This window comes from Oncorhynchus kisutch, linkage group LG6, assembly GCF_002021735.2.
Source record: "Oncorhynchus kisutch isolate 150728-3 linkage group LG6, Okis_V2, whole genome shotgun sequence".
Classification (NCBI taxonomy): Eukaryota; Metazoa; Chordata; class Actinopteri; order Salmoniformes; family Salmonidae; genus Oncorhynchus; species Oncorhynchus kisutch.
The window spans coordinates 56325722-56341598 of NC_034179.2; the positions used below are offsets into that span (position 1 = coordinate 56325722).

The window sequence follows — 15877 nt, forward strand, 5'->3', positions numbered from 1 at the left end:
TGTGCGTCAGTGTGTTTGTCAGAACTGTGCTAATGAAATAATGTAAGTAACTATGTTTACAATGTGCCAATCATGTAGCTGTTTTCATGCACAATTGCTCTGATCAAATTATGCATCCCTCTAATGTATTGCAATGTACTGTAGGTCTTGAAATAACTGTTGCAGATTCCTACCTAGATACATCTACCAAGGATTCCAAATCTGGATATGGATTCATACACAATAACGTACACGTTAGAAATCAAAAAGTAGACTTAGCATGTTGAACAAATGGAAGCAGAGACTCAATATACCCTGTTAAAATAACAGGATATACAATCTCACAAAAGTGAGATAGCATCTGATATCAAATAACAAAGGCAGCATTCTGCAATTGAAGAAAGCTGGCTGCACTGTGAGCAAAATGATAGGTACAAAGAAAGGCTCAACCCCTTGTTGAGCCACCCTGAGGAGCAAAATCATGTTCCTGTGGTGCCTTAGAATGAAGGTTCTGATTGTTTGCGCTATTGTATTGTACACCACTCTGCTCCCCAGCACACAGTAGGAGACTGGGAGAGGGGAGTAATCACATAGGCCCACACACAACCTGCAGGGTCAGGGAGGGACAGGGTTGGGGAAGGAGAGGTAGGTACAGCCAAACTGGTCATGATGAGCTGGTGTAGCACCAAGGAGACCTGTGAATGTTTGACAGGTGATTGATTAGGTAACAAAGTAGCGGTTGCTGTTATCGACCTACAATCCACTCCCATTCAGTTTCATCTCCATGCCATATGAATGGCACCAGTGGATACTACTCAGTACTCTAACCAGTGGTATTTACTACCTTTGGATAACACCATTACTCCTACCATAGGGCCACTGCTTCTATCCCTCCCAATGGCTAAATACATGTTGCTGGTGGCTGAGGAGAAACTGTGAGATAAGCTGTGACACAGATATCATTTATGGCCTAAATCAAGCATGTTTAAAACTCCAATAATGATTGTAATACTTCAATTTACTTAAACATACAACAATACAACAACACAGATTATCCCTCAGTTACCCTGTGCACAACATATGGCTGTGGCTTTGACTAATGGGAAAAAAACAGACTCATTGCTGAATTGCCTTTGTGGAGGCAATTGCTCAAATAATTGTAAAATGCCTGAAATAGCTGGACTGAAAAGCAATTCAGTGATGACTGGTATTTCCAGATGAAAGAAGCTAATTGGCCCTGGGTTTGTTTAAGGAATTGTGATTAATGGAGTTCCTAATGAGTGGTTTATGAAGAAAGCAATCTGTCTCTGTGTGACAACTTCGCATCAGGGAAAACAGTACTGTTCAGTTACAACAGGCTACTGCCACTAAGTGTCCGTGCCTGTTTGTCCCCTGTTCTCTTCCCTTGACTGACAGCCACAGCACAGGAGTGCAGCTAATCCTCCTCCCGCTCACAGGGGACCTGATGTCCTGGATGCATGAACACCCTGACAAAAGGCCTTCCCCAACAACACACTCAGCCCAACACAACGGGAAAGGATGAAAACAACAATAGAGCACTGGAACAATGCCATGAAGGATGAATTCACAACAGTGTGTTTGATGGTGGTATCAAAAGGTAACAACTGCAGATGAAGGTTGTAAAAGGCACCGTTGTAGTAAGAACACAGATGCCTTTGCAGTACACAGTAGAGGGGTGAAAGTGAGTTGGCACTTACTGAAGCGGTGGGGACTGTACAGATCCTCCTCATCCTCATCATCCCCTTCATCATCGAAGTATGCTTGAGATGGAAGACACAAACATTTGAATAATAAGAACAAAAAGGAAATACAGCATGGTAAATATGAAGACAAGTAGACAGACCCCCCTCCCCCCACACAAACAAGATTTTTTTTTTTAAAGTTTAAAAAAAAATTTTTTACATCCCTATTATTGAACACTAACATCCTGGTAACCCAAGTTTCTATCTGCAGTCTGGTCCCTATCTAGAACTAACACATTGTCAGTCATGCCTCTCAACACAATCTATACACTGGGTGCTCTCACATACTCCTAGACTTGACCATTTTCCGAGCTCGAACATGGAATCCAATTTAAAGAAGCAGTGGGGTTTCTCGCTCCATTCCGGAGTCTCATTGTGGTTTTGACATTTTATTGTATTGACTAAATCTGCCACCAGATGTGCTTGGTAAAAGAGATGTGGCACACTGTTATCTAATGTGTCATTTCCTGCCGGGTTCCACATTGCCATCATTTGTCACATCAGTGTACTGTACGTGCCTGAGAATATCATAATGCTCCCTGCACGTTATGAGTGCAAATATAATATAGTCACAAGAATGCAAACAATGCAAACAGCTGCGCATTCCCCAGCAAGCAATCTTTAATCTGAGAGGTTTTACAAATGGAGTGTGTAAATGGTGAAGTTATGTTAACTACCCTGCATAACAGCATCCCCTTAGTTACTAGAGACTACAGACAGTGTGTCTGACTGCGGTAACCACAAAGCCAATCCCTGGTTCCACATCCTTCGCCAATACAAAGCTCTTATCGCTGTCTTTGATGGTAACAAGTAAAACAAGACAAAGATTGATCGGTTTTCAGAGCAGACGATGACAATTTCAAACAGTGAATTTTCACAACTCCAAAAGTCAGCTCCTCTTTTGCAAAGGGAAAGGGCAGACCCCATTAAGTGGCAAATTGCAGTCTCGCAAGTTAATCAGACAGCATCAGCATTGTGCAGGGGAACATATGAAAAGTCATTATTGCTAAATCAATTCTCAATTACCTCCTTTGCTGTAGCCGTCGACACGTTAAATAAACGTTCAGCACTGTCACCGCCATTTTCCCAACAGGCAACCGCAGTAAAGGCCCAGTGTGTGTTATTCTATCACATAGTAAATGCTAATGGCCTGTAAACAATCGTGAAATAACAGTATAGATAGAAGTGGGACAGATAAGCATGGAGGGGAACGGCTGCCATTAGTGGATTCATTAGCGCCTGTCACACCTGTGCCCAGGAAATGCCTCGCCTGGCTGGGCCCCTGTTCCTGTCATGCTGCGCTGCACTAACGTTAGCCTAGCTGGCTGCCAATCCCAACACTTTCAGCACGCACAAATAAAATGAAATGAGGGCCCCTTTTACTTCTCACCCTCCCACTCTTGTCAAAATTAGACAGAAAGAAACACGCGTGATATGGAGAACATTTTGACTGTTAAGTTAGTGACATTTGGCAGAACTATTCTTTAAAAAAGAGGAGAATGTGTGGCCAACCTACATTATGACAACTCTTTCACAATGTTATTTTGTCAGTCGTGTTGGGTTGTCCGGCAACAGCGTACTACAGTTAGCAGCCCTTCATTCCAGTGCCGTAGCTACACTACTATTGGAATCCCACTGGGAAACAACCAAGCCGATGGCAACCTGAGACATCATTCACAGGAGTGAGGATGAATGTTGACACACACACACACACACACACACACTGAAATACACCCAGACCCAAAGGGCCTGCCAAATGTTGTTTCAAGGAGGATGGTTGTCCTGGAAACCATAGCTAAGATTTGACTTCAGAACTAATGATTGCCCACTTGCGCCATCCTTTTCCATTACTGACAGACAGACATGCTCATTTCCATTCATTTAACAATCCAAGTGACACAATGTAGAGATTTAAAGAGGGAGACAGGCAGACACGCCCAGGTTGTTAAATTCAACAAATCTCTTCATAATTAGATTGATGTTTGTTAATGAGATGTGGGAAGCCAGTGAAATGTGTGATTATGTTATAACTAGATAGATAGGAATCCACCTGTCAGTCTCCCACTAGCCTTCTCCTACATGCACTCCATCGGAAATTATGACTACATCCACCAACATACAGGTACACGTGTGTGATTTCTGAGTGCCTAACCCATGGAATCTATGCTATACTATGGTCACGTGGAATATATTACAGTTTTTTTTTTTACAATCGCTTACACACTAAAAGTAGCACTTGAGGCACACTCAGTGAAACCATTAACTCATGTACCTAATCTTCAGACCAAGTCTGCAAAACTGCAAGCACATTATACGCTTTACACTCAGCTTGCAATTGTGAAGCACACTTTTTTGCAAAAACACTAAAACACACTTTCTCGACGTTAGACACATCATTCAAAACTAACAGGTCTTGTGTTTCGTTTGGAAAACACTGCCATTCCAAATGCCACACTCGTTTACCGATTACCTAAACCCAGTGCTCATGTGTGAAAACACTTATAGCTCATTTCTTCACATAGAAATAAGAGCTTGAGCACTATAAATAGGCTTCAGGTTGGCTTTCTTGGTTTGGACAACAATGGAGGCCAATTTTGGAGAGAGAGTAAGAAGGGGACGAGGAGAAGGACAAGTAGGAAAATGAGGAAGAGGACAAGCCTATTTGTTTATCTTCTACTGTATTTCTTTGGTCTGTTACTGAAATCTGCATTTGGTCTGTTACTGAAACCTTGCATTTCTGTTTATTGTGTAAATATATACTGAATATGCATACATACTGTATATATTTGTGCACATACATGCATGTGTGAGTGCTATGATAAACTGCCGTGGACTCCACTGCACACTGAACATGCAAAAGACACAAGATAGTAGTGCTCTACATTTGTCAATTCTGTGTGTAGTTGATGTGTATAAGAGCTAATAATTTGATGGTTTGTGTGTAGAGTTTTGATGCAAAAACACAATTTTGAGAAGAGTTAAAATAGTTTTGAATTAAGTTTTGTTTTGCAAGAGATGTGTGACGTTTTGCATGTTGTGTGTGTGTTTTGGGGTTTTGTGTGTGTGTTTTGGGGTTTTGTGTGTGTGTTTTGGGGTTTTGTGTGTAGAGTCTAGAGAAAAGGAGCCATAGTTTCAGAAATCATGTGGAAGCAATTGTCAAAAACTGTAAGCAACAACTGAAGCTGTAGTCTACTGTATGTTGATAAGATACACCTGTGGCATCAACTGTATGCTACTGTAGTTGACACTCCTCTCTGATCCCAGTAGGCATGGCAGTAAGTTGTGTTTCACTGTACAACCCCTTATACTCCCCCGCTGTGAATTAGCATTCAATATTAATATAATGAATTCAGCTCTTCACAAACTTTGTCTCCGACCAAGTTGTATTCTATATTGACAATTATTGTGTTATGAAGTCTGCCATTACCCGATGGAGAAAATGCCTCTGCACCAGTGCATTGTGACTCAGATATCAGCTTCAAAGACTTTCAATACAACAAATAACAGACAAATCCTGCTGTTTTAATGAGGGCCGGGATGCTAACAAGCCAATTGTTTTTATTCCACTGTGGCGTGCGTGCAGGGCCCTCTCTCATTGCGTCTCTGGCACAGAGGCACAGCTCCCAGAAGGCAGCGGGGGAGAGTCGAGGCAAGGCAGCAGGCGCTGTGGAGGAGCTAGAGGGCCAACAGAAGTCTGTGACACTCTGACAGGCCAGATGAAGGGGAGTCACTTGGAGTCAGTCGCTGGGCATGGTGACGACAGCACTATGGTTCAGTTAATCTCAGCTGTGTTCGCCAAGAGGACCCCTTGACCCAAGAACAACCATGAAACACTGTAAGGTGATAATGAGCAGAACTGAGAGAGACAGTGCCCCCCTCGCCTCGCTTTGCATCGTCTCACACACAGGACAAACAGTCCCCTGCACTCTAGCGCTACTCATCCCGTGGTCTCTTGATCAAATCGAACGCTCGCTTCGCTGTCCTTATTAATTAGCTCCCATGGTGAGAATACATTAGTGTCTGGAGTCTTGCTGCGTGCGCATTTAATTCAATCTACACAAACACTTTATGAACCAATCTATAAAAAAGGCACATTAAAATGGATCATGCAGTGCCGTGGCCTTTTTGAAGGATAAGCATGGGGATCTGTTCTAAGATAACTTCTAGGCTAGGGTGTTTGGTGGATGCAGGGATTTAATTTCTGGCTTTCACACAGAAAAATAAACCTTTTATGGAAAGAAAAAACATCAGCAGGCTCCACAAAGGCCTGTGATCGCTCCCTGATGCACATTTGTACTGTGAACAATGCAGATGATTCCCCAGTGGAAATCAGCACCACGTCATTTGCAGCGTGAGCCGGGTGGCACTATTGTTAGTGTGAAGTGACGCCCGACACCTACGTGGAGACCACAGAATGCGTCCTCATGACCCCAAACTCACAGAGTTCTAACAGAATCAAACAACGGGATCACCTTCCATTGTCTAGAAATTACAAACACAACCAGGTATATAAATCAGGTAGACAAACGTGTGTTAAACACAAATCACAATCGAACTCCAACACCTCTCCTCTAAAACCTGCCATTACTGCCAAGCTCAGAGTGTACAGGTGAGGGGCCAAGAAAAAGACAGATCATTTCACATACGCAAACCCCCGATGCCCAAGTAAACACAGGAAGAGATGCAGGAGAAGGGACCAGAGGAAAACAATAAAATATCACTTAAATGTATATTCTCATTGGCAGCAATCCCAAAATAATTGCCATCCTAGTATGCATACTATTGGGACGTTAGTGAGAAATGAGAGTCAGAGTGGTGCTGGTATACTCTACAGTAGCATGCTCTCTCTGTGTGTGGTGATGGTTTCAGAGAGATGGCTAGCGGAGAAGAAGCCAACGGGATAGAGGGAGGAAGAGACCGAGAAGAAGCAAAAGAGCTGATCTCTAAGAGACTCTGTCAATCAGAGGAGGGTGCCATGCCAGGCAGAGCAGCATGGCTGACTGACTCAACACAGTGGGGGAAATCGTGTCCAGGACTTAATCTGATCAAAGTCCCGATCAGGATCCAGTGTTGGTGGCTCTAATGCTCTGGGTCCATTCAAAAACAATTCTAATTGGTAAATTTAGTTACTGAGACTGTGTTCATTAGTGCTGAGCGATTGGTGCTTTTTGAGGTCAATTTGGTTTCGGGTCGATTATTAAAAAATTCTCACGGTTTTCGATTTCGGTTTTGATTCTTTTTTTTAGACATTAAATGCACTAACCATTATGTGGGTTGAATGCTGTAAACAACACAGAATAAAACAATTAATACAAGTCCCATGATGGTAGTGACTGCCCATTACTATGTATCCCTTATTAACCATCATTTATTCACATTACTTTACTTTAATAAAATATTTCAGTTGTTGTGTATATTACACTTGTTTTTGGCCTGTTTGATGACTTTATTATTTAATTCCAAGTCATAATCTCATCTCTATAGAGCTGCTGCCTATGCTGTCTGGCAAAATCACAATTTTACTAGTTATTCAAAGAAAATGAGGCATACTTTTATGACTGAATATCAACTATCAATCTTACGTCATGTATTTACAGGTAAAGATAGCTCATGAAGCAAATGCTCTGTATCCCAGTCGATCTGAAATGGAATTCAAATAATTGAACTGACCCTGGTCAATTAGTTATTTAAAAAATAAACAGACATTTTGTTTAATTGCTCAGCACTAGTGTTTAGTGACATTCAGCCAGATGGGCTTGGTAGCAATGACATACATTTTAAGTCAAGAAAAACATATGCATCAAAAAACTGCAAGTGCACTTCCAAGGAGCTCTGTCTTTTTGTGTCCATACATTTTTCATGACACCCACCCTCACAACATTTCTCTGTTGGTTTCAGTCTCAGCTACCCCTTACTCTCTCAGCCTCTCTCTCCATCGCTCTTTCTCCACTCCCCCAATCCCTCCCTCCCCACCTCTCTCTCTCGCTCTCTCTTTCTGTCTGTCCTACCTGACTCGTCGTCAGACTTGTGTTCGTTGTCTGAGTCGGTGAGTGTGAGGGCTGAGTTTTCCCTGCTGGAGAGGCCGGAGCTGCGACGGGACTTGATCCCGTGACCCCCCCACAGCTGAACGGCACGCTCCGGCGACATGACCCCCTCTGGGTCAGAGTCTGCGTCGGAGCCGGTGCTGAGGGAGTAGCCCTGCTGCAACAGGCCCAGCTCTGAGTGGGAGGAGTGGTAGGCAGCCTGGTGCAGGTGCTGGGTCTGGTGCTGATGCTGGGTCTGGTGCTGGTGCTGGGTCTGGTGCTGGTGCTGGGCCTGTTGGTCACTCACTCCCAGCTCCGCCAGTGTGAAGCTCCCTGAGAACAGCAACAACCCAGTTACACCCAGGGCAGGAGGGGTGGGTAGGTGCTGTATGTGTATGCATATTATTCTGAGAGGTTTGTGGGGCAGGCAGGCTGAAGCAGGCGTAAAAAGAGAAGTGACATTTAGATGTGCTAGTGCTAATGCTGAAATGTTAGCATTTCTTTAAAAACAGCATCTCAGATAAAGGGCATCATATGCAAGCTCAGTCCCCACATTACTTCAGTGTGGACATCTACAAAGAGCTGTATTAGAAATTCCAGGGGTCCTCCCGGAAATGTTTTATGTAGATGGATTGAGAAGCTCTGTTCTGGTGACTTAAAAAAAAGGACCTGCTACTCCAAAATGAATGGGGGAAAAAATATGCTGGCAACATAATTTCCCCCACCAGATGAGCCCTATAACATATTGGTAAAATGATTTGTTCAAATAATTTGTACATATAGGACCATGCATATAGCCTATGCATGGTCCATATTATAAGGTATGCTATTAGCAATAAGCATTATCACCTGTATCCCAACTGATGCAGTATAGTGGCTATAAATAAATAGGCTGAAGCACGGGGAGGCATATCTGCATTTATCCTATTGGTCTAATCTTTAGCTCGACCGCAAATGTGATCTTTTAACTAGTTAGCATCCTGTTGATGAATGTTACTGTATGTAACATTCATCAACACAGTGAATATAATCTAGGCCTACCAGTTCGAGTAAATTGGGTTAACCAGCCACCTGGTTGCCACTACTCTTGCTCAACAAAAAAATGTCATCCGTCTCATCACTATTTTTTAAAAGTCACTCCCCAAAAAAGGATTTAGAGGAAGGGTGAAGTTTTACCCCAAGTAACCCTACAATTGACCCATGTTACATTTAACCCCACTCTCCCCTATGCACTCATGGTGAATTGCGGATTGGTAAGGTGCTTAACCAGGCCGCTGCTAAAAACTCTGGGTTTAAAAGGGTGCAGTTTGCGCATATTTCGAAGTTGAAAAATAAATAAAGTAGTAATGGAAAGCTTGGATCCCCTTCTTTTTAACAAAAGGCCATTACAACTGCTGTTTTCTAAGTAATTGCAAGAATAGTTGTGCATTGACTGCTTGTCGGAATGCATGTTTGCCTATTTTGTTTGCCGTGACAGCAATGATTTTGCCATGGTGCAGCACCACAGTCAAATGACTGCAGTGGAAGCACTGCTCAACTATGCAGATCTGAAGCAATTCAATTAACGGGGGGGGGGGTAATTTTCATTATGACTTGTTTGGCTGACCGGTAGATGCTCCTGCTCCATGGTCAGAGAATTGTGTAATAGAGAGAAATGAGACATAACAGAGATATAGTAATGGTCCAGGTTATTATGACAAAATTGCCAAAAGACCCTGTGGCTTGGGTAGGATGAATTGAAAATGAGGATGAATGAAGACAGGTCGTGGTGTGGAGGAGGAGTACAAGGAATAAAAAAAGAATGTTAAAGCTGGATCTGGAGAAGTTCTGTATGCAGGAGTGGGCCAAAATCACTGCTGCAGTGTGTGCCAACCTGGTCAAGAACTACAGGAAACGTATGATCTCTGTAATTGCAAACAAAGGTTTCTGTACCAAATATTAAGTTCTGCTTTTCTGATGTATCAAATACTTATGTCATGCAATAAAATGCAAATTAATTACTTAAAAATCATACAATGTGATTTTCTGGATTTTTTTTTAGATTCCGTCTCTCACAGTTGAAGTGTACCTATGATAAAAATTACAGACCTCTACATGCTTTGTAAGTAGGAAAACCTGCAAAATCGGCAGTGTATCAAATACTTGTTCTCCCCACTGTAGATCTCAGTTTGAATTTGAGAGTGGTTACATTTCTCCAGGCCCATCCCTCAGCTTTTTTCCCCTGAAAGCACAGGTGAGGTGACCACTTTGCTATTGTTTCTAGTAATGATTCCATCTTTAAAGCGGTAGCATTATATGAAGCTTTGTGGCAAGAGAAATGCTTCAGCAATAACATGGAATACAACTCTGCTCTAAATAACAATCTGACACAATCACACAGGAGCCATCACCAGGTGTGTGTGTGTGTATGTGTGTACATAGCAGAAGGGAAAAGATGGGGGTTCTAAGTAATGGATGGAGAAAGTATAGCAGCAGCAGTGCTGCATGTCAATGTGAAAACTAAAACTTTCCCCACTCCTACTGCTTGTAGAAGTACAGCAGCAGCTAATCAACGAGTACAATAGCATCTAATCAACAATCCCTTAATAAGGCTCTTCAAACTATGTGTTGAGACAGTGAGTCAGAGGAAGACCTATGGGTTATCCACACAAGTTGTGTAGAGTAGACAATAGTGTAGGGACAAAAACAATTACCTGAAATTAAAAGTACAACAGTGAGTCAATAAAACAACAGAGGCCCAATTAGGTTTCAGCTCCAGAATAAGAAATTGAGCAAAAAGGCATGCTCAACCAATACATTTTGCTGCACTAATTAAAACAACGCCGCGGATGCGATCTCTTGCAATCAGCTGAAAAGTAGGAAATCAATTAATAACAAGAGCTCATTAGATAACTACAGTGAATTGATAATGAACAACATTAAAAGGGAAGGGCTTCGCAACTACAGCATATGGGTTTGTGTACTCTACTGTGCCTTTAAGACATCATGAGCGGATATTAGCAGTATCAAAGAATAACAATGGAAATACCAATCATGAAGGATAAATGTATCATGATCCACGTGTACCTGTGTCTACTGTACAGACCAGCAGAATATGAGATGACTGTGCACAGCTCATATTCTCAGATTGAACGCCATGGGATTTCAACACAAGACACTGTATAATTGTGAGTATTCGATATTGGTGTGAGGTAAGATGCACATGAAATATTACAACGTTTAACACAGGCATGATACAAACAGGAACACAAAGCATAAATGTTCAGATGATCGATAAGCAAACAACAAACAAGTTTGAAGATGATCTGAACCCACCCACAGAAGGAGTAAGGGGAGTTGGTTAGGTTATTTAGGACTGAACACTGGAGGAATCTTCACTGGTACACAACAGGTAGAGTAAGACAGAGGGGGTAGGGTAGGAAGGATACACTTGTATAGGTCCCCCAGGCAGGTGCAGGGGATACAGTTCCATTATGGCTGTGGCACATACCTGTGTAGTGCATACCTGACAGGAAATAGCTGATGCCGATGGGGGCCAGCTCCACGTAGGCTGAGTGGGTGGGCAAGAAGACAGGACAACTCTACCGTCAGTCAAGATTCTTTGTATTTTGCTGTACTGTACTTTATAAAACTGGTTGTTTGGATCCTGGATGCTAATTGTGCGAGCAGCGTTCCAAGCCGTGCTACGTTGGCCGTCATAGACACACCTATGCCTGCTAACAGCTCCATCTGAAATGATCACTGCGCCTCCATAAGAATATCATGTTCATGTTGCCGAATCATCTCTTGTATCTCAACCTTGCTTCCAGCCTAGCATTTAGTTTGGTATAGTGGGGATTCATATATGTTAATGTTTCATTTTTGATCTCTTTAGTACCATGCATCGAGTGAACGGTGCCCAGACGAGACAACTTTTTCTGAGCCAGTCGAAATCACGCATCAACGTCATTATCATGGACATATTCAAGTAAATGGCAATAGACAAAAATATTTTTAAAAACAAAAATGCAGCTAGTCATTCCAGATTCAATGTTTGACAAGAGCATTGTCTAAGCCTACGGAGCAACTATTTTGTTTAGAACGGATGACCAGTCATTTTTGCAAAGCAACTATGCAAAAATGATTAACGATCTGTCGCAACATGACCAAAAGAACAAACAACCCGATTTGGAATTAAATTGTATGAATTGATGTTTTTTTTGTTATTGTTATTTGATAGAGTTAAAGGTAAATAGGTTGATTGGCCCTCTACTATCGCGTCGGGCCGAACAATGCCATTTACCTGTGACTGTGTTCATGACACAGCATGACACAGCCTCTTGTGACTTATTGCTTAAGTTCTTCTAATACACTATACATGTACAGCGCATTGGGAAAGTATTCAGACCCCTTGACGTTTTCCAATTTTATAGCCATATTCTACAATGGATTTTTTTTTAAATTCCCCTCATCAATTTACACACAATACACCTTAATGACAAAGCAAAAACAGGTTTTTATACATTTTTGCTGATTTATTAGATATAAAAAACTGAAATATCACATTTACATAAGTATTCAGAACCTTTACTCAGTACTTTGTTGAAGCATCTTTGGCAGCGATTACAGCCTTGAGTCTTCTTAGGTGTGGCACTACAAGCTTGGCACACCTGAATTTGTGGAGTTTCTCCCATTCTTCTCTGCAGATCCTCTCAAGCTCTGTCAGGTTGGATGGGGAGTATTGCTGTACAGCTATTATTTAGGTATCGTACAGAGATGTTAGATTGGGTTAAAGTCCGGACTCTGGCTGGGCCACTCAAGGAGATCCAGAGACTTGTCCCAAAGCTACCCCTGCATTGACTTGGCTGTGTGCTTAGGGTCGTTGTCGGGTTGGAAGGTGAACCTTCACCCCAGACTGAGACCTTGGGCGCTCTGGAGCAGGCTTTCATCAAGGATCTCTCTGTACTTTGCTCCGTTCATATTTACCTCGATCCTGACTAGTCTCCCAGACCCTGCCACTAAAAACATTCCCACAACATAATGCTGCCGCCACGCTTTTCCCCCAGACATGACGCTTGGCATTCAGGCCAAATAGTTCAATCTTGATGTCATCAGACCAAATAATCTTGTTTCTCATGGTCTTAGCAGACTTCAAGCGCGCTGACATGTGTTTTTTACTGAGGAGTGGCTTCCGTCTGGCCACTCTACCATAAAGGCCTGATTGGTGGAGTGCTATAGAGATGAATGTCATTCTGGAAGGTTCTCCCATCTCCACAGAGGAACTATGGAGCTCTGTCAGAGTGGCCATCGGGTTCTTGTTCACCTCCCTGACCAAGGCCCTTCTCCTCCGATTGCTCAGTTTGGCCGGGTGGCCAGCTCTAGGAAGAGTTTTGGTGGTTCCATACTTCTTCCCTTTAAGAATGATGGAGGCCACTGTGTTTTTTTGGGACCTTCAATGCTGCAGAAATGTTTTGGTACCCTTCCTCAGATCTTTGCCTTGCCACAATCCTGTCTCAATCCTTCGACCTCATGGCATTGTTTTTGCTCTGACATGCACTGTCAACTGTGGGACCTTATCAATTGAATTTACCACAGGTGGACTTCAAACAAGTTGAAGAAACATGTCAAGGATGATCAATGGAAACAGGATGCACCAGTCTCATAGCAAAGTGTCTGAATACTGTTTTTTATTTTTAGTACATTGCAAACATTTCTAAAAACCTGTTTTCACTTTGTCATTGTGTGTAGATTGAAGATAAAAAAAATGTATTTAATCCATTTTTAAACAAGGCTGTAACGTAACAAAATGTGGAATAAGTCAAGGGGTGTGAATACTTTCCGAATGCAGTGTATATAAAACTTTGTGCACACATTTAAATTAATGTTGGCTATTTCAGCCACACCCATTGCTGACAGGTGTATATAATTGAGCACACAGCCATGCAATCTCCATAGACAAACACTGAAGAGCTCAGTGACTTTCAACTTGTCACCGTCATAGTATGCCACCTTTCCAACAAGTCAGTTTGCCACATTCCTGCCCTGCTGGAGCTGCCCCGGTCATCTGTAAGTGCTGTTATTTTAAGGTCTAGGAGCAACAACAGCTCAGCAACGAAGTGGTAGTCAACACAAGCTCACAGAACGTGACCGCCGAGTGCTGAAATGCATAGCATGTAAAAATCATCTGTCCTAACTAACTAACTATCACACTAACTACCGAGTTTCAAACTGCCTCTGGAGGCAACTTCAGCACAATAACTATTTGTCGAGAGCTTCCTGGAATGGGTTTCCATGGCAGAGCAGCTGCACACAAGCCTTCGATCACCATGCGCAATGCCAAGTGTCGGATGGAGTGGTGTTAAGCTCACTGGCATTGGACTCCGGAGCAGTGGAAATGTGTTCTCTGAAATTATTAATCACGCTTCACCATCTGGCAGTCCAATGGACAAATCAGCGTTTGAAGGATGCCAGGAGAAGGCTATCTTCCCCAAATGCATAGTGCCAACTGTAAAGTTTGGTGGAGGAGGAATAATGGTATGTGGCTGTTTTTCATGGTTTGGGGTAGGCCCCTTAGTTCAAGTGAAGGGAAATCTTAATGCTACAGTATACAATGACATTCTAGATGATTGAATCTGTGTTTCCAACATTGGGAAAGGCCCTTTTCTATTTCAGCATGACAATGCCCCCTTGCACAAAGCGACGTCCATACAGAAATGGTTTGTCGAGATTAGAGTGGAAGAACTTGATTGGGCTGCACAGAGCCCTGACCTCAACCCCATCGAACACCATTGGAATTAAATGGAACGCAGACTGCGAGCGAGGCCTAATCACCCAACATGAGTGCCCGACCTCGCTAATGCTTTTGTGGCTGAATGGAAGCAAGTCCCTGCAGCAATGTTCCAACATTTAGTGGAAAGCCTTCCCAGAATAATGGAGGCTGTTATTGCAGCAAAGGGGGGACTTACTCCATATTAATTTCCATGATTTTGGAATGAGATGTTCGACGAGCAGGTGTACACATACTTTTGGTCATGATGTGTATGTGATCCATTTCAGGATGCTAGGCGTTATTACTTCACAGGAGAGGCATTTGACGCAGGCCTCCTAATTGTCCCTAGAATTTCTAAGCAAACAGCTGGAGGAAGGGCTTTCTCCTATAGAGCTCCATTTTTATGGAATGGTCTGCCTACCCATGTGAGAGACGCAGACTCGGTCTCAACCTTTAAGTCTTTACTGAAGACTCATCTCTTCAGTGGGTCATATGATTGAGTGTAGTCTGGCCCAGGAGTGTGAAGGTGAACGGAAAGGCTCTGGAGCAACGAACCGCCCTTGCGGTCTCTGCCTGGCCAGTTCCCCTCTCTCCACTGGGATTCTCTGCCTCTAACCCAATTACAGGGGCTGAGTCACTGGCTTACTGGTGCTCTTTCATGCCGTCTCTAGGAGGGGTGCGTCACTTGAGTGGGTTGAGTCACTGACGTGATCTTCCTGTCTGGGTTGGCGCACCCCCTTGGGTTGTGCCGTGGCGGAGATCTTTGTGGGCTATACTCAGCCTTGTCTCAGGATGGCAAGTTGGTGGTTGAAGATATCCCTCTAGTGGTGTGGGGGCTGTCTTTGGCAAAGTGGGTGGGGTTATATCCTTCCCGTTTGTCCCTGTCCAGGGGTATCATTGGATGGGGCCACAGTGTCTACTGACCCCTCCTGTCTCAGCCTCCAGTATTTATGCTGCAGTAGTTTGTGTGTCGGGGGGCTAGGGTTAGTTTGTTATATCTGGAGTACTTCTCCTGTCTTATCCGGTGTCCTGTGTGAATTTAAGTATGCTCTCTCTAATTCTCTCTTTCTCTCTCGGAGGACATGAGCCCTAGGACCATGCCTCAGGACTACCTGGCATGATGACTCCATGCTGTCCCCAGTCCACCTGGCCGTGCTGCTGCTCCAGTATCAACTGTTCTGCCTGCGGCTATGGAACCCTGACCTGTTCACTGGACGTGCTACCTGTCCCAGACCTGCTGTTTTCAACTCTCTAGAGACAGCAGGAGCGGTAGAGATACTCCTAATGATCGACTATGAAAAGCCACCTGACATTTACTCCTGATGTGCTGACTTGCTGCACCCTCGACAACTACTGTGATTGTT

General features: G+C 43.2%; 1 protein-coding gene across 1 annotated transcript in view; it reads right to left on the reverse strand.

Annotated features, from left to right (window-relative positions):
- Positions 1-1518: 1518 nt before the first annotated feature.
- LOC116374414 (teneurin-2-like) overlaps positions 1519-15877 on the reverse strand; it is a 92898-nt gene continuing 78539 nt past the window's right edge. The window contains exons 3-4 of the mRNA XM_031826990.1: positions 7751-8098; positions 1519-1760 (exon numbers count right to left, since the gene is read on the reverse strand). Coding sequence (XP_031682850.1) covers positions 1591-1760; positions 7751-8098 — 518 coding nt within the window. The 3' untranslated portion in view covers positions 1519-1590. The remainder of the gene's footprint in view (positions 1761-7750; positions 8099-15877) is intronic.